The sequence below is a fragment of the Leucopleurus acutus genome, assembly GCF_964270905.1.
Source record: "Leucopleurus acutus genome assembly, chromosome: 14".
NCBI classification, from domain to species: domain Eukaryota; kingdom Metazoa; phylum Chordata; class Mammalia; order Artiodactyla; family Delphinidae; genus Leucopleurus; species Leucopleurus acutus.
In genome coordinates, this window is record NC_139156.1 from 82,647,866 (window position 1) to 82,668,330 (window position 20,465).

Consider the following 20,465-nt stretch of genomic DNA (forward strand, 5'->3'; position numbering starts at 1 on the left):
CAAATCATTCTGATAATTCTCAAATCATTTCTTGATTTTTAGATGTTGTTGGAAGTATCTTTCGTTTGATTGTCTTTCCGCAGCTAAACGATGCCCCTGACTGAGCCATGATTTGATACTGGGAACATCATCAAACTTCGCATGACCTCTTCCAATAAATGACAGTCACTAGGTGACTGATCCTGCCACGTGGGGATTCACAGGCCTGCCTCCATTTCAGCTTCCAACTCTCCCCACCGTTCAACAAATCTCTGTTCTCATCATCCTCTCTCCTCTAACCACTGGGGGATGAAGAGAGTAGAAAGAGAAGAGAAAAGGAGGTTCGTGATGTCACTTGTTGGGCGTGTGTGCTGTCCTTTGGTCGTTCAGTAAGACCCAGGGCAGAGCGCCCTCCCCAGACCTCTTTCCTACGTGCAAGACAGTCGCTACCCTCTCCTCCAAGGGGGGTGTCTCAAACAAAGCAGAGCTCCCTGAACCCACCTCAAAGCCTGTTAACTGCAACCTGAGGGAATGTGCTCGTGTGAAAGACTTGTTTATATCCCTGGTCCCAGGAGACCTCCCAAATACTGTTTGCTTCTCCCCACAGGGCACTTATTTGGGGGCACAGCTCAGCTGCACCACACAAACCCACCCCACTCCACTCCTGGACTTGACTTAAAGCAACTCCCCAGGATGGACCTAGAGTCTGTCATACAGAGTGAAGTAAGTCAGAAAGAGAAAAACAAATACCGCATGCTAACACATGTATATGGAATCTAAGGAAAAAAAAAAAAAGGTTGTGAAGAACCTAGGGGCAAGACAGGAATAAAGACACAGACCTACTAGAGAATGGACTTGAGGACACGGGGAGGGGGAAGGGTAAGCTGGGACAAAGTGAGAGAGTGGCATGGACACATATACACTACCAAATGTAAAACAGATAGCTAGTGGGAAGCAGCCGCACAGCACAGGGAGATCAGCTGGTGCTCTGTGACCACCTAGAGGGGTGGGACAGGGAGGGTGGGCGGAGGGAGACGCAAGAGGGAAGAGATATGGGGACATACGTATATGTATAACTGATTCACTTTGTTATAAAGCAGAAACTAACACACCATTGCAAAGCAATTATACTCCAATAAAGATGTTAAAAAAAAAAAAAAAAGCAACTCCCCAGACACCAGGGATGCCCAGAGGGAAGACCACGTGAAGACACTGGGGGCGGCCATCTTTAGGCTAGAGAGAGAGGCCTCGGAAAAACCAACGCTGCCGACACCTTGATCTCGGACCTCAAGCCTCCGGAACTGGGAGGAAATAAACTTCTGTTGCTTAAGCCACCCAGTCTGTGGCAGTTCCAGCAAACTAATATAGCATCTTGGAATCACAGTGTATGTTTGGCTTTTGATATAAATCAGATATGCTGAAATCTGTATTATTAATTAATTTGACTAATCAGAGTTAATAACATACTACTTATCAACAGACACAAAAGTATGTTTTAACAACCAAAATGGTCATAATAGTGTGTCAAGCTGAATATCTTGCCCGACTTGACTTCTCCCACTGTTATCGTGCTACAACTAACTAGCAAAATGCTAGCCAGGAATGAATCTAACTTCCTACCTCATTCATTCCAATCACATTTATCGATCAGGTAAACTTTCCAAAATCATTAGTAATAACCATTAAATGCTGCTGGTTAAGTTCCCACCCCCAATCCCTTGGAGTCATTCTTGTATCTCCAGGCCCCCATGAATTCCAAACTAGTGTTCCACCTCCTGCCCGTTCTCAGCACGTGACTGGAAGACAGAGGTTTCTGACCAAGAATGTCCTCCCCTGCCGGCCTCTACACCCCTCCTGAAATGCCAGTCTCCAAAGCGGTGGCCTTCATCGCATACAAGGCTTGTCAATTTACCTATGCTACAGAACCCACCCTCTCCTGATTCCTCAGGGATCCGATTCCATTCTATTCCCTTTGGTTTAGGTCCAGAGGACCCAGTCTTCGGCTTTCTTCTCACTCTACACTCTCTCCGGACCATTTTATCCATGTCTATAACTTCAACTCTAGCTTATAAGCTGAAGCCTTCAAGGCTACAACCGTACCCTGAGTTCTCGAAACCAATATATTCAAATACTATTAGGAAGCTGCTTGGATGCCACACCAATCACATCCAAAACCCATTCGGTCTTCCATTTCCTCCCTTAACAAATAACATCTGCACTCAACCAGCTGGCCAAACCAGGAACTCTATTAAGTTACTGCACTTCAATTTCCTCGTCTGTAAAGTACAAACATCTACCTACATTGTAGGACTTATATAAAATAATGTCAGTGTCTGGTACAAGGGCCCTCTGTAACTACTGAATTAAACTGAGGTGGGAATTATTAAAATAAGAATGATGGGCATTAATTTTTGTTCGATAGTATTTGAAACTTTTTTAGGGGCTTCCCTGGTGGCGCAGTGGTTGAGAGTCCGCCTGCCGATGCAGGGGACACGGGTTCATGCCCCGGTCCAGGAAGATCCCACATGCCGCGCAGTGGCTGGGCCCGTGAGCCATGGCCACTGAGCCTGCGCGTCCAGAGCCTGTGCTCCGCAGCGGGAGAGGCCACAACAGTAAGAGGCCCGCGTACCGCAAAAAAAAAAAAAAAATACATTCAGAAAAAAATTTACATCCATCAACGTGCATATGCCTGGATTTCCCACTAAACCAAATGGACACCAAACTACTGTAGTGGGCAGAGAAAAATTAACTATTCATCAAACATATTTCATTGTCTTTGGCACAGAGACCATATTCCCCATTCTCCCTTGAAATCAGGTGTGGACTGGCCAATAAAATGTGGACAGAAGTGGTCGATGCCACTTGGAGGGCTGGCCCATAAAAACCTCAGGCATGACCCTGCACTCCTCTCTTCCACAACCTGCCAGTTATATGTTGATGTCCTGACTGACCTTGGAAACCACGTACTGAGAGTAGCAGAGCCCCAAGATCCTGGGGCTCTGAATGACTAAGTGCGAAGAGCACACTCAAGACACCATCACAAAGCCGGGACTTTCAATGAGAAAGAAACGATTTCTATTTTGTTAAGCCACCAAAATGTCACAGGTTTATTCATTTGTTCCAGTACTTAGCTTTACCTGAACTAACATCTCTGCTGACGACTTAATCTCACTTACAAACAGAAAAATTCAGTGTTTAGCTGTATCTCTCCCCTCACTAAATTCCAAAGGCTTGCAGATCGTCATGTCTTAGTTCATTTTTTCAGTGAGCCTTCTCAATTTTGCTACTATGCTGAAATGATATCAAATTTCTCTGTACTGATATAATGAGCTTTAGCACGCCCCTAAATATTAACATTGATCCTATTTCTGCACTTATGTCTAAGTAACAGCCCCTGGAAACATGCTTCCTTTTGGAAGGAACAAAAAATAGTCAAACAAAAATTCACAAAAGCAAATCATCAAATAAAAGATTTGACTGAAGAACAAAAAAAGCCCTTTTAAAATACCTCTGCTCTTCATTCTGTCAACATTTATCAAACAGTTATTAAGTGTCTGGGATACATCAGTTAATAGTAAAAAACTTTTGTAGAGACTTGTCGAGTCCACATTCTAGTAGAGGAAAGAGAAATAATAAAGAAAGAAACATAATAAATATGGCGATTACAGAGTAAGTCAAAACGTGTTAAGTGCTATGGAAAAATAAAAAGAGCAACACAAGAGCTATATGTGCTGGGTTTTTAAGAAACACCTTCATATTTAAGCAAAGAGAAATTTAAGCAAGATAAAGCCTTTACTCGGGGTTAGGTTCTGCAGTCTACAGGTAAATTAAATCCATATAATAAGAAAGCAATGGTACCACTTACTAGCTTATGACCTTGGACAAGTTGCTTAACTCCTGTGAGTCTCAATTTCCCCACTTATGAAGTGGTAAAAATAATATTTATGATTTAGGGATACTGCAAAGGTTATATAAATATAAATATTTAATATATAAAGAACAATGGCTTTAAAAAAATACCTGTAACTGGCCTAAAACACTCACTTAACCCATCATTCACATTCTCGGATGAGAGAATTAAAATATTAGTTAGGGTCTGAACTGAGTTTTGCGCACCTGAATGTCTCAAAATTAAATGACAATTTTTAATATTATCACAGCGATATAAACTAAACCAAAAAAAGGAAGAAATATTTTTTTCTTTGAGATGGAGGACATTTCCCCCAACTGTTAATTTTTCAACGAGAAAAAAACAACAAACCAGAAACATGACAGGGCACGATAAAAAGTTTTAAGTGACTTATTTCAAGTAACTAATTATCTGTCATTTGTTTAACCATCCCTTGGGACAATCTGTAACCCACTCTGATAAGAAATGTGTAGAAAACAGACCTAGCTTTTTGTTGTTGTTCAATTATTAGTAGGACACTCAATGTTTGAGCTCACACAAGTATCCCTTAGGGACATGCTCTGCGTGCCATTGGCACTGTTCTTAATGAGGAAAAGCACAGAACTCCTTTAGTTCAATGCCAGAATTGTTTTATCTTCAAGTCAAAAGAACAACTATTTGGAGTAACACCAAAACAAGCATTTAACAATTACAAGCAGCAAGCTATTCATAAGCGTCACATTGTTAATGCTACTCTAATTATAAATAACCGTATTTTATCAAATAAAATATCTGTCAGCAAATTTTTAAGTCCCAGACACCTCTCTGACTGCTTTATTCCTTAACTTTAAGAAAAAAAATCTTATTGTTTCAATTTAAAGAATCTCACTTAATTTTAAAGACTTCCTACAGAAAAGTGAGACACTGAGAATCCTTAAATTTTTAATTCATGGGTAGGTAATCTCAAAGAAAACTTACAAATCATAAACAAAGGCCTTAAACAGAATATGGTGCTTACAACAATCCTCAATGATAGTGAACCGGGAATATCTGAAGAAAGACTGCTCCCGTTTTACTAAAGTCCTATCTAAACTTTTTCCAAGAATGTAGTGCTTCCTTCCTGATTTAAGAAACACTCTACTGACTCAATGAAATGTCCCCTTTGCCTCTTTTTCTCCATTTCTGTTTTATTCTAAAAGCCAAGTATGACTTCCTAGGTTTCTTTTAGTGTCATTATCCATATGGTCCTTGCTCTTATTTAAAGCCTTTCCTTATACTTTACTCATTGATCCATGAAGGACCTACAAAATAAATGACTGGGCCAAATAAAGCAAAGACCAGTGTCCCTAGATTAACTGTGCTTTTTGAACGTCACACAAATGGAAGTATACAGTTAGATACTCTTTTGTGTCTGCTTATCTTGCCCAACACAATGTCAAATTCATATTTGCTGTCGCATACGGTTACTTTTTACTGCTATGTAGTACTACATTGTACAACTACACCACAATGTACCCATTTTCCTGTTGACAGACATTTGGGTCATCTTTTACTTTTAGGATATTGTGATTACAGCTGTTATGAGGTTTCTTGCACATGTCTTTTGGTGACATAAGCCTCACTCCTCTTGGGTATATACCCAGAAGTAATCATATAGTAGACACGTTCCCAGCTAGATACTGCCACCAAAGTTTTTTTAAATGGTACAGGCAGTATTTATGATTTAGTCATGCTGGTGAGTGAATGGTATCTCACTGTGGTTTCACTTTACATTACTCTAGTGAATAATGATGCTGCACACCGTTTAGTGAACATTCAGTCATCTGAATATTCACATTTTTAAGGCCCCTATTCACCTTTTATGGTCCTTTTTTTTATAATAAATTTATTTATTTTTGGCTGCATTGGGTCTTCATTGCTGCACGTGGGCTTTCTCTAGTTGTGGCAAGTGGGGGCTACTCTTTGTTGCGGTGGTTTCTCTTGTTGCGGAGCACGGGCTTCAGTAGTTGTTGATCCGGTTTTCCTTTAGCAGTTAATGCTTTTTTGTGTCATTAAAAAAAAAATCTTTCCTACCACAAGGTCACGAAGATACTCTCGTATGTTTTCTTCTAGAGGCTTGTTTCAGCTTTCACTTCACCCTTCTTTCTCCCATTATCTCTGATCTTCTCTCCCAACCCTGCCAAATCTGTCACATGCAAGGCTGTGCTTGCATGTGGCAACATAAACTGAATTCATGAAATCTTTTTTATTATATGTGCTATTATTTTGAAAATCAAATAAATCCCTGATAGTAAATAATAAATGATGAGGATGGGAATGTACCCCCTTTCAGAATATACTATAATGACTCCTCATGGAAATGTGTTATCACTTTAGTTATAATAACACGCCTCCAGTTTTAACCGATACACGCAGGCACCTTCTCTTACTACTATCAACACATTTCAACAACCACAAGTCGACATTTCTGAAAAACAAGTGCTGAAATGATAACCAGACTAAAACTGAACATATATTGACCAGGTACCAAATGAACTCATTTCCTACTACTGAACTTACCTGAGCTCAGTGGAATCAGCTATTTGATAGAAAGGAATACAGAACTTCCATTTACTTCTATAAATATGCATCAGCCTTTGATTTTGTCTTTCTGCAAATTTCAGGGTATGTCTGAATCATACATTCTCTCTCCTCACAGTGAACTCACAATAAGAAAAGGATGAAGAGGATCAGATCAAGTACCTTAAACATTTGTGCCAACTAATTTCCAAATGGTGATAATCACCAAGATCCAGTACTCCATGAAACATTTTAAATGAATATATAAAACCCAGTACTGGGCTTCCCTGGTGGCGCAGTGGTTGAGAGTCCACCTGCAGATGCAGGGTACACGGGTTCGTGCCCCGATACGGGAAGATCCCACATGCTGCGGAGCGGCTGGGCCCGTGAGCCATGGCCGCTGAGCCTGCGCGTCCGGAGCCTGTGCTCCGCAACGGGAGAGGCCACAACAGTGACAGGCCTGCATACCCCCCCAAAAAAAAAAAAACCCAGTACTACCCTAAACTTCCCAGTATGGAGTCACACTATGAGATGTTCTGGTCCACCTGGCTATGTGATACATTCTCTTTCATGAACTTACTATGACTGAAACTTAGAGCCATAAGTGAGATATATCCATAGTGGGAAATGAGTTATGCCCTGTCTGAATACACCCTACTCACTCAAGAATGAAGTTCATCTATTAAGTCTGTGTCCTCAGTTACTTTATTAAAATCTATCAATGACTGTCACTACACAGAAAAATAAAGCCCATTAAGCATTTTTAGATTACCTTTACATTACTATTCAGAAGTTCTAACTTTTTAAAGCCAGTAATATTTCACCAAGCATCAATTAAAATTCAGGCAATGCACATAAATCATGTAACGAACTATTTTTTTTTTTAATGTTACCACTACAATGAACCTAGACTCACCTGTAGTAATGGCTCTGTGGAACTGATGCATGTCTTCTCCTGAGAGCTCCTGGGCTACCTGCAATATCTTTTGTCTGACACCATCCAATTTAATTTCTGCTTCAGTCAGTATTTCGTCCATATAAGGAGCACTGTAATCAACATATTGGGAACTTTTAAAACATCAGTCAGATGTTTTGATAGTGAAAAACTGAGATAATCTACATATCAATTAACATAGGGCTAAATAAATATCCTATGTATCTGGAAACTTCTAACGCAAAACTACAACTATAGTTTACTGAAAAAAGGTTAAAAAATAAAAACATGGAAAAATGCTATAATATTAAGTGAAAAGAGAAGTATAAAAAGTTGTACTTATAATATGACCATAACTACAAGAAAAATTATGTTCATAAAAATATGACATCTGGAGACGTCTACTTTTAGTCAGGATGGAGTAACATGGACAGGATTTATCATCCCACCATAAAACTAAACAACGAAAGAGAAATACATATATACAAAAAAAAATGGTTTTCAGACGTTGGGCAACAGGCAGCATGGGACAGTGATCCCTGAGAGAAGGGTGAAGAAAAGGACATGTGCCTTATTATGACTGTCCCATCTAACTGCCTGCAGTGCAGTGACAGTGCAGGGATGAGAAACTTAGGTGGACCCTGCGAGTCTCCCTGAGCAGAGGGGGAGGAAGTGGGAGTTCAGGTTGGTAAAGATGGCTAAAACTTGCAAGGCAGAGTAACAAAGGAGAAAACTACACACAGAGTTTTTAGAGATCTACACAGGGGACCCACTCAAGTCTTCAGCTGAACTCTGATCAGTGCAGACTTGTGAGGAAACTACCCAAGGCTGAAAAATGAACCACCCTAAGTGAGCACGCAAAATGATATACAGAGCTCACACAAGACCAGAAATAGTTGATTCATCACTGGCAGACTGACACCACAAAAAGTATTAAAGGAAGTTCTCTAGGCAAAAGGAAAATGATACCAGATGAAAATCTGGATCTGTACATAAAGGAATAAAGGACACCAGAAATGGGAAATATATATAAAAATATAATTTTTTAAAAATCACATTAAGTAAAAATAATAATGTATTATGGGGATTATAAGTAATATAGAAGTAGCATATATTTCAAAGTAGCACAAAGGCCAAGCCTGTAGAGGTGAAATGGAAAAGGAAGTATATATACTATTATAGGGTTCATATACTATAGGCAAAGTGATATGCAAGCTGTCCTTACCTTGTACAGTATCACATTAACTGAAAAGTGTGCGTATCAATATTATGACCTCAATTTGCAAAGTAAATGTTACCACAGAACCATGCAAAGGACAGACATGATTCCGAGATGCACAAGTTTCAATTAACACAGTATTGTGCAAAGTAAGGACAGCAGACTGTGACAAGTCATATATTATAAACCATAAAACAACCACTATAAAAATAAAACAAAAAGGTACAGCTAATAAGCCAACAAATAAGATAAAATGGAATTATAAAAAATAGTCTTTACAACATTGTAAAGCAATGATACCCCAATTTAAAATATATTCAACCCAAAATAAGGCAAAAAAGTGGAAAATGGATCATAAATTTAATTCCTACCATATCAATAATCACATTAAATGTAAACAGTCTAAACACCTCCATAAAAGGCAGAGACTGGATAAAATGGATAAATGGATAAAAAAAAGCAAGAAAGACAAGAAATCCTCTTCAAATATAGACACAAATAGATTAAAAGCAAAAGGACAAATAAAGATATACCCTGTTAACACTAATCAAAAGAAAACTAGAGTAGCTGTATTAACAAAGTAGAATTCAAAACAAAGAATATTTCCAGGAATACTATCATAAAAATAAAGGGTCAATTCATCAAGTGAACAGAACAATCCTAAATATTAATGCATCAAATAAAAGAGCTTAAATACATCAAGCAAAAACTAATAAAAAGGCAAAAAGAAATAGACAAATCCACAAGTATCAACAAGAGATTTGAACCTCTCTCAGTAACTATAGAACAAGTATACAGAAAATCAGTAATAACACAGATGATTGAACAACATCACCAACCAATTTAATTGACATTTATAGGACACTACACCCAACAATAGCAGAATACATATACTTTTCAAGTGTACAAGGTCCAGACAGACCATATTCTGAGCCAAAACCAAGCTTCAGTAAATTTAAAAGAATTCAAATCATAAAAAATATGCTTGGAAAATTCCTAAATATTTGGAAACAAAATAACATCCAAACAACCAATGGGTCAAAGATGAAATCAAAATGAAAATTAGAAAGCATTTTGAACTGAATGAAAATGAAAAAACAACATACCAGAATTCGTGGAATGTAGCTAAAGTGTACTTAGAGCCATAAAAGGGAAATTTATAGCACTAAATGCCTATATTAGAAAAGAAGAAATGATCTCAGTTTCTTCTTTGTGATCTCAGCTTCCGTCTTAAGAAACTCTTTAGAAAAGGAGTAAATGAATCCCAAATAAGCAGAAAGAAGGAAATAACAGAAATCAATGTGTCAGAAAACCAAAACATACAGAATATCAATGAAATCAACAGCAGTCCTTTAAGATCAATAAAATTGATAAACCTCTAGCCAGACAGAGCAGGAAAAAGAGAGGATACAAATTACCAACTTCAGGGATGAGAGAGAGAACATTACAACAGATTCTACAGATATTAAAGGATAATAAAAGAACATTATGAGATGAAATGGAAAAATTCCTTAAAAGACCAAACTACCAAAGCTCACTAGCAGAGATATCTACCTACATCTATTAAAGAAAATAAAGTACAGTTAAAATATGAAATCTGCTCATTAACAGTAGTTATCTTTATGTACTCTAGCTGATTTCTCTCATAAAGTATTTTTACTTTCTGTAGTTTATAATTTTTCTGAAGTTTACCATTTTCTCAGTTTACTAATCAAAATATATGTATAATATGGACACAATTATGATAAAAAAGTATAAAATATGAAATCTGCTCATTGATAGTGGCTATCCTAGTGTATTGTCACTGACTTCTTTCACTCAGTATCTTTACTTTTCTGTCATTTTGTATTTTTCTAAAGATTACTATTTTCTAAGTTTACCATAATGCATATTTATTATTTTTTGGTGGACAAATATTTACAAGATGACTGTACACAATAACATGGCTTTTTCTAAAATATTAAGTTCTCCTGTCACAGTTCTACTATTTCTTTAAACTGCTGACTATTGAGAGCAATTGTTTTAAAACTGCAATTTCTAGCGGGAAAAAGTGTTCATAGCTAACCAGATGAGTGTTGCTTCCTTCCATAATACAAGCTCAAGTGTGTACAAGCTATGTGAAAACTGGTTCAAAAACCAAGCAAAAACTAATTTTAGAGTCAAGGATGAAAAAGAAAATGTTAACAGTGCCACATTCCAATAAACCTATATATGGCAAATTTGCTTCCACTTAGTGGAATAAAAATTAAAGCATTTCAGAATTACCTTAAAAGTTATAAGTGAATAGAATACTTCAATAATATTTTAATAATAAAAAGCTCATAAATTATATTTGGTCTTTCTTAAATACTTAAAAGACACATGGTGGGAAGCCAATCATTGCTATCCTTCTAAAGGCATTCGGAATTGGTAATGTAACAAGAATCTCTCTTTGGGAGTTGCAGGGTGGGTGATTTCTACCCCCATGTAGAACAGAGAAGCAAAGAAAGCTAGTCAAATGAAATATGAAGCAAACCAAGATAAGAGATGGAGATACCCAACTGCATTCATAAAATATTCCTGAATCTTCTTTCTAATTCACTCCCTTCCTCTTAATTTAGGCTAGTTTAAGCTGGCTTCTTTTACTTGCAACAAAGAAATCTATTACATATACAGAGTCTACCTAGAAAAATATTGAAGTCCTAGAGAACGAATGTCACAGAGCTGAAGGTAGAGGAACTTTCAAAGAATTAAGCAGTCAACACTATCCCATACTGCAAAAATGTGAGTCAGAAAAAAAGCAGAAGAGTGTGTACTAGACTCAGCAATATGAAAGTAACAAGGGCAATTTCAATTCTGTGAGGCAGAAAGCCACACCGCAATGAACTGAAAAATGAATGGGAAAGTAAGTTAAGCAGATGTAACATTTATCTAATATTAAAATTTCTGCACACATCATCCAAGGAAAGCTTTAATGTAACAGGTGCTAGTAAACCATTAAAAATTTAATATTTCACAAACAGTAGCTCTATCTTGGTGAACGACCTTAACAGAACATAAATCCCTAGCTGTTCTGAAAATAAGAATTGATCCCTATTTTTATTAAAATGTTTATTCTTAAAAACTACCTGCTACTAACGTCCTCTGACCCCAGTGTTCAAAAAAAGTCAGCTAGTTACTGTCCACTGACTTACGATATATATTAAATACGATATATATAAAACACGTATAAAACTGTATCCAACTGTGACAAATTTTGAAGAGATTTACTCACCTTGTAATCCTGTGGAGGAGAAAAATCGTCCTTTTACTTTCAACAGTTATATCCCGACTAAGTTTCACAAGTCTCTCGTATTTGTCATGTCGTGCATCAAGTTCCTGTTGAAATGCTAAGAACACATTATTATGAACATATGCATGCTTATTCTGCACTTGAAGCCTATCAAACAATATTGGAGAAACCACCTTATTTACTTTTAAAGTACTTGGAAATCAAAGACTCTGCTACTAACCGAGATATTCTTTCTTTAACTAGAGGTATGCCTTCGCTGGATTTCACCACTCAGAGGCTCACAGTGAGACATATATTTTGTAACAAGTATCTAATAAACATGAGACTTTTACCACAAAATTATCACATATAACTACCTACAAAAACTACTTTCAACTACCTCGCTAGGTTATGTAAAGTTATTTTTAATCACCTTACCATATACAATAAAAATATCTACAAAAAATAAACTGGAATTTTAAAATTAAGTTTATAGGGCTTCCCTGGTGGTGCAGTGGTTGAGAGTCCGCCTGCCGATGCAGGGGACATGGGTTCGCGCCCCGGCCCGGGAAGATCCCACATGCCGCAGAGCGGCTGGGCCCGTGAGCCATGGCCGCTGAGCCTGCGCGTCCGGAGCCTGTGCTCCGCAACGGGAGAGGCCGCAACAGTAAGAGGCCCGTGTACCGCAAAAAAAAACAAAAAAATAAAATTAAGTTTATAACCCCTTAATAACATCAACTTTCTGAATTCTCAAGCCCTAGTTGTTGAAATACCCATAAACCACTTACTTATCTTAATAACCATTTTATTTTAGAAGCACTGTCACTCCAAAGACCTAGCAAGTTGCCTGTCCTATAGGGAGCAATCCACAGAGGAATTCTGAATACAAAGGTTTATTCAGAACCTGACTTAACTATGAACCAAATTAGTAGTTGACAAAGACCTAAATACATCTGGTCTTTTATTACTGAGATAATAATTAGGCTAGGATTTTGCCCAATATTTCAAGACAATGAAATGTATTCACTATTTATTTTGACTACATTAATGACCACTGTGAATTATATACTATAAATACAAAATTAAGGCAATTTCTACCCTCCATGAGTTCAGTCCAGTATGAGAGAGAGATGTAAACAAAGAATTAAATGTAATCATGCTATAATAAATATATAGAAAAGGTTCAGTAAAGCAGGAACTACATTTTTCTTGTTCACTATCAACACATGCCAGAACATAGATGCTCAATAAATATCTCCTGACTGAATGGATGGATGTTCAATGAATGCAATGTTTGTCACCAAGTTTGCTTGGGAGGAAAATCCGAAAGGCTTCAAAGGGAAGAAGCTACTTGACCTGGATCTTGAAGAAAACTACAGTACACCAGGTGGGCAACGGGGCACCAAGTTGGAAGCAATTCCAAGCTTAAAGAACTATGTGCACAAAGGCAGGTAGAAACATAAAACAGCAAAATATGCTTGGAAACAAGCAGCTCAGTATGGGGTGTGTGAGCACATACCGGTGGGGAATATTGGCTTGGCCAAAACGTTCGTTCGGTTAATGAATATGTTGCTCAATAAAGTTCTTGGTGAAAATGAAAAATGCCTTTTATAGTTACTTAAAACCGAACGAACTTTCTGGCCAACCCAATACTTGCCCCAGTGTATCGATAGTTTTTCCACTGAGTACATAGCTCTATCAATATGCTTTCTACTCAATTACAACTAGTTGTCTTACACCCCTGAAGATCACTGTATGTGCTGTGGCAGTTCTAAAATATGTCCACAAATCACCTGATACCCCTCCCTTCAAAAAGAGGAACCTAATTCTCTTCCTCTTAAATATGAGGCAGAGTTTTAAAACTACCTCATTTGTAACAAAAGAACTGTAGCAAAAGCGACAGTGTATGATGTCCAAGATTAGGACATAAGAGAACTGTGGTCTCTTTCTCTTCCTCGGTCCGGGGGAAGCCAGATGCCACAACACGAGGACACTCAAGCAGTACTATGGAGGGGTCCACGTGGAGAGGAACCCAGAGCTGGCTGTTGGCAGAAGGCCTACCTTGCCGATAGCTGTGGATCCTTCAACCCAATTCAAGCCTTCAGATGGCTGCACGTTAGAACCAACAGCTAACTAAGCCCCCTCTCGGATTCCTGAACTACAGAAACTGTAAAGAACAGGGTGCTGGAGTAATTCCCTGATGGTCCAGTGGTTAGGACTCCGCACTTCCACGGCAGGGGGGCATGGGTTCGATCCCTGGTCAGGGAAATAAGATCCTGCGTGCCATGCGGCATGGCCAAAAAAAAATAGGATGCTGGGCAGAAGAGTTAGGTGAGTTTTGTTTTATGTTGAGTTTTGCAACAGCTTGCCCAAGTTAATATACTGAGAAAAGGGGAGCTGTGAACACATGTACATGTACGATTTACATGTACATGGATTCCCACTCTCTGCAAAGTGCTGCAGTCAAAACAAAACTACAGGCCCTGTCTTCAAAAGTCTAGCTGGGAAAACAAAACCAATACACGTTAAAAATTGAAAAATTAAATACACATATATATACAGCTGATATATATATATATATATATCTATATATACACACACACACACACATAGCTGATACATATATACATATATATACACTTTAAACATACACCTAGGGCTTCCCTGGTGGCGCAGTGGTTAAGAATCGTCCTGCCAATGCAGGGGACGTGGGTTCGAGCCCTGGTCCGGGAAGATCCCACATGCTGTGGAGCAACTAAGCCTGCGTGCCACAACTACTGAGCCTGCGCTCTTGAACCCATGAGCCACAACTACTGAAGTCCATGTGCCACAACTACTGAACCTTGCGTGCCTAGAGCCTGTGCTCCGCAACATGAGAAGCCACCGCAATGAGAAGCCCTCGCACCGCAACGAAGAGTAGCCCCCGCTCGCTGCTACTAGAGAAAGCCCGCGCGCAGCAACGGAAGACCCAACGCAGCCAATAAATAAATAAATAAATAAATAAATAAATAAATAAAATAAAATAAAAAGAATAGCTCAAGCCCTAGGGTTGCTTTAAAAAAAAAAACAAAACATACACCTAATGAAAATACACATATATACCTGATACACACACACACCCACACCCCTGGGGGGGGTGAGTATATATATTTATCAGGTCCACAGTAATTTTTAGTTACGTGGCACGTCTGATGTTAATTAACTAATGTTTACCTGCGAAACTGTAATGGGAAAAATAGTCAAGACGTCTGTAATCTCAACTCTGACGGCAGACCCAGCACTATGGCAAAACCCCCGGGGAAATTCTCAGAGGCTGTTTTCACGTGCATAACGTGGCTAATCCATCCTTCTTACAAACTCTTTAGTTCTCCTCCCTTCGCCAGCTTACATGACAAGAGAACTTACATTTGAAGGCCAACATCACAGGTGAAGAGGAATTAACATCCTTCCCTTCTCTTCTCTGGTTATGTGGGAAATTGTCATGCTTCCTTTTCCTGAACCCTCCTGATCCTTACGTAGAGAAGGAGAAAAAGGTTGGACAAGGCTCTTCCATCGCCAAGGAGCTGACAAAACATGACACAGGCAAACCCCTCCCTTCTTTTAAAACCAGGCACCCCCAAGGCCCTCGCCACAGAGGCTTCCTCAGCAGACGACAGAAAAGCAACCCTGCCTTCTCCCCCCCAAACCTTACGCTCACCCAGGCCTCCCCCAACAAGTACCTTGATCTGGCACAAGGTGGGGCAATTACCGAACTAAGATAAAAACGGCTCGAGGATTAAAAACAGAGAGGCGCAAACAGGGCCAATGTGGCCGGGAAATCACCAGGGCCGCCGCCCCTCCCGGAGCCTGCGCGGGGAGAGGGCACCTTTAAGGGGTGGGAAGTGGAAAACGCGACCAAAAGCCTGGATGAGATAAATAAATAACGCCCAAAGCCGTTGAGGACGCCACCTTCGTTGCTGCTCATGTCGTCACGGCCTACGGCGAGAAGAGACGACACTCGGCGCCTCCGGGCGTGCACGATGCGTACAGCAGCGGCCGAAAACCCAGAAGCGCTAACCTGCGCAGCCGGCCGACGTCGACGCCGCGGACGGAAGCGCACGCCCGCAGCCACTCAAGCTTCTCCCTTTTCCCTCATACACTTCCGGCCGCGTCCCAGTCCCGCCTCCGCTGGCTCCGCCCCGCGCGTGGCCCGGGGGACCTCGCGCCCTCGAGCCGTTGTCACGCCTGCCCTCTGCTGTGCCTGAAGACAGAAACGACTTTACACGCTTCTCTGCATGAGCCGTCCATTAAAAAAGACGATGCATCCCCCTGAGGGTGAGAGCAGTGTGAAGGCGGGAAAGCGACGAAAGATGTATGTGATTTTTTTTTTTTTTTTTCTCAAGGCACCTTTGGAGCACCCTCGCGTTCCCTCGGCGTGGCCCCCGCCTCCCGCGCGGTGCATAGTGGGGGGTTGTAGTTTGCCGCTGGAGCCGGCCCTGCAGCGCCCGGGGCTGGCAGGTGAGGAAGGGATCGGCGTCGCGTGTCCTGTGGGATGATCTTCTTGGGATCGAGGCGGAACCTTACAGAGTTAGGAGTCTTTAATTTTCCATTCCTGGCGGTGACGCCAGAAGCTTAGGTGATGGAAATGTGCAAATCAGTCAGTGGAAGGCGTTGCTGGTACTTTCTCCGCTGTGTCCCATCCCCGCCCCCCCGCTCCGCCCTGTCCCACTTTACCTCCCTCCTCCTGCGTCCTCCGCTGGGCTCCTCTCCCGCCTCCCCGTAACCAGACTGCCTACCTTCACGGTGGTCTCCGCCGCTGAGTGGTTGTGTGACATTGAGAAAGTAATTCACCCCTAGCTCAATTTCTTCATCTGTAAAATAGAGGTAAAGTAGGACCCGCCTCGTAGGATTATTGGACCACCAAATGAGTTACCACTAAGGCACAGTCTTTGGTATAGTAAAGGCTCAGTTAAATACTAGCTATGATACCCTCGTCCCACCGTCGCTTTCCAGAAAGCACATGCTCAAGATGGGCAGCTAAGTGGCGCGCCAGCATCCTCTAGATAAAAGCTCAGGCGGAGGCTTCGTTAGTTGGGTGGCCTAGGGCTGGTTGGGAAAACACAAATACTATATCTTATTACGTTTTCCCTAAATAGACTCCATATTGTAGGCACTTGTACACGCAGTCTTTCCTCCTTGTAAATTTAGGAACAAAGGCACAGTAAATGAAACAACTTGGCTAGAATATGGCAGTGATTTCAAGCCCCTGACAGGCCTGTGTCATAGGAAGGTAGTTTGCTCTAGGTAATCTTTAGGGTCTCTTCCCACTCGAGCCAGAAGCTTGCGAAGCACCACCCATTATATCTCTGCAGCTCTTTGCATACATGTGTTGATTAGCCAGATTCCTTGTGGATAAATCAGGCTCCAGAGGACCTGGGCTGAGTTCTTGTTTTGCTGATGTTGGGCATAAAGTTCTCGGTTTGTGGGAGGTCTGACCCTGCTCACCCCTTATCCACCAGTGGTCTTCTACTCTTGCTTAGAGGTGACGTGACCATGGGGAGAAAAAAAAATAGACAATTTTCATATAATTGTAATCATTGTAATGTGACTCCTTTTACATTCAAGGAAGCCAGTAAGTTATGAACATTCTGAGAGTTAATGCTTACTTTAACTGTAGTCTGGGAAAAGGGTATTTTCCCTCACTCTACTGGTATAGCAGCTCTCAAGACCTCAACTTTCCAAACCCTGGATCCGTCATTATTTTCCTTCAGTAACCACCACTCCTGTTCAACTGTCCATCTACGGCTGTGCTTCTTGAACTGCTTTTTACTGCTTTCCCCTAAGTATTAGGTCTAGAACACTAAGTTTCACAACCTGTAATGACTCCGCAAAGTATCAATACTTAATGGAGGTGAGGCCCACGAACACTTTCCCAGCACTCATTTGCATATGCAGTTACCCAGGTGGCCCAACAGTAGCTACTCCTTTGTCAGGAAATGCCTTTCAACCTGTGTGGCAACCTGCAGAATGCATCTCCACCCTGTCTCCTTGTTGTATTGCTTCAAATGCATACGTGTAAGTTTCGGAATTTGGTGGAACATACTTTCTTTTGTTTTTAAGGTGGGGAGAGGAAGGTAAAGGTTTTCAGTAAGATTCCACTTCTGGGATGGTGTTTTTTCCTCCTCACGTTGCATTCTGATTGCCCACATTTGACTCTGACTAAAGCTCTACGCCTTCCAGCAGCACCTGTTTTTATTCAGTCTATAAATCCTCACATTTGTCACCTTTACAGAAAAAAAATCAATACCGAAATTGGTTTCGGTTATTTTAAAAAGCATATAATCAAGTAAGAGAAGAAATATAGGCCCTCAAGAGATTTTCTGCTTCAGCATTTACTTTATTATGTACTTATTACATAAACTGGGGACGGGGTGTCAGGTTGCTGGGCGGGCACAGGGAATCATGAGAAATTGCCGGAACCTTGAGTGACCATTTCTAAAATGATAACCATAATATTTAAAAGATACCTGTAGGGTCGGAAGTGGTATTGTGAAGTGTACACATACCATTTCACAGATTTATTTTTTAAGCAATGCTAGGACGTAGTAGGAGAAAATTGATGTTCCAGATCTTTTACTGGAGAAGGAAGCTGGTATTTGAGGAAGTAAAAAGGGATGGGCAAAACCACAATGAGATACCACTTCACATCCCACTAGGATGGCCATAATCAAAAGTAACAGAAAATAACAAGTGTTAGTGGGGATACGGAGAAATTGGAACGCTCATATGTTGCTGGTAGGAATGTAAAATGGTGCAGTCACTGTAGAGGATGGTTTGGCAGTCTCAAAAAGTTAAACATGGAATTGCCATATGACCCAATAATTCTACTTCTAGATGTATACCTTGTACACAGATGTTCATAGCAGCACCATTCACAATAACCAAAAGGTAGAAACCACCCAAATGCCACCAGCAGATGATTGGATAAACAAAATACGGTATATCCATGCAATGGAATATTATTTGGCAACAAAAAGAAAAGAAATACTATCCATGGTACAATATGGATACATTATACTAAGTGAGAGATGTCACTCACAGAAGACCACATATATGATTCCATTTATTTGTAATGTTTAGACTAGACAAATCCATAGAGACAGAAAGTTTCATTACTTAGGGCTGAGAGCAATGGGGCACAGGGGATAGAAGGGTGATAGCTAAAGGGTATTGCATTTCTTTTTGAGGTGATGAAGATGTTCTAAAATTGACGGATGATGGTTGCACATATCTGTGAACGTGGTAAAAACTATTGAATTGAATGAACTGTAAATAGGTGAATTATATCTCAATAAAGCTGTTAAAAAATTTTGAAGTGTGAAGGGAAACAATCTTCAAATCCAGTAAATATATACATATAGGTATATAGACATACTTCAATGTTATTAGGGAAAAGCATTAAGCAAAATACCTTAATTTTTAATAATCTGTAATAAAATATAAAGTATTTTTCCTTTACAGATTATATAATCTTCAACAAATACTTCTGTGAACAGTTTATGCCTGGCAATTTGATTTGTGCCATTAAGGACACAACTATTTTCTTATTTATTCAACAACTATTCATTGAGTACCTACCATGTCATAGGTGCTATTCTAAGCCTTGGTGATCCCTAATCTTACGAAGTTTATTTCCTAGTGAGAGAAGACAGATGAAGAACAAAATAAATAAGTAAAGTATTTGGCATTAGAAAATGATCATTGCTATAAAGAAAAATAAAGTGAAGGAAAGAAAAAGAGATGAAGGGTGAGGTTTCCTGCGGTGAGGGTAAGAGTTGCAGTTGAGAGAGGATGGTCAGAAAAGGCCTTGCTGGGAAGCAGACATGCGGCCACAGATCTGAAGGAGGAACAAGTGGGCCACGCAAATATCTGGAGTATTTGCCCTGCCCTGTGTGCCAGTAATTCTCCCTGTTCTCTCCTACATATATTTTTTATTTGTTTGTTTTCTTCTGCATCATTCCCATCACCATAGAAACTTGGTGTCATATAGCACCTGGCACATCATGGATATTCAATATTTGTTGAATGATTGAGCAAATGATATGCAAATACATTATCCCCATCTGTAGATCACCTTTTATTTTTGTTATAGTACCTGGTTGAAAGGAAGTTTTAAATATTTTTTTAAAGATTCTTAAGCCCATGTAGCTTCTTTTTCATCTTTTTAATTTTATTTTATTTTATTTATTTAGGCTGCTCTCGGTTTTAGTTGCAGCACGCAAGCTCTTAGTTGCGGCACGAGGACTCCTAGTTGTAGCATGTGGACTTCTTAGTTGCAGCACGCATGCGGGATCTAGTTCCCTGACCAGGGATCGAACCGAGGCCCCCTGCATTGGGAGCGCAGATTCTTACCTGCTGGAGCACCAGGGGAGTCCCCTAAATTTTTAGTATAGTCAAATTTATCAACTTTTTCCTTCAGATTTGTGTATTTGATGCCTTATTTAATAAAGCCTTTCCTACATTAGGTTATGAAAATATCGCCATATACTTTCTTGTAAAAGTATGAAACTTGCATTTTCCATTTAGGTTTTTAATCTACCTGGAATCAATGTGTATATTAATAAATGATTATCTCACAACCACGTATTGACTCTTT

General features: G+C 39.9%; 1 protein-coding gene across 4 annotated transcripts in view; it reads right to left on the reverse strand.

The window, feature by feature from the left end:
• The window catches only part of TSNAX (translin associated factor X), a 33,887-nt gene extending 17,959 nt beyond the window's left edge, over positions 1 to 15,928 (reverse strand). For 3 of the 4 annotated variants that reach the window (XR_014326751.1, XM_082854975.1, XM_082854977.1), the window contains exons 1-4: positions 15,779 to 15,928; positions 15,236 to 15,340; positions 11,834 to 11,948; positions 7,344 to 7,474 (exon numbers count right to left, since the gene is read on the reverse strand). Coding sequence is in view for 3 of the 4 variants with exons in the window: in XM_082854975.1 (XP_082711101.1) it covers positions 7,344 to 7,474; positions 11,834 to 11,948; positions 15,236 to 15,340; positions 15,779 to 15,794 (367 nt within the window). In the remaining variant the exon portion in view is untranslated. Of the gene's footprint in view, positions 1 to 7,343; positions 7,475 to 11,833; positions 11,949 to 15,235; positions 15,341 to 15,549; positions 15,572 to 15,778 lie in introns of those variants that run through there. The other variant, XM_082854976.1, reaches the window with a different exon arrangement.
• Positions 15,929 to 20,465: the final 4,537 nt, after the last annotated feature.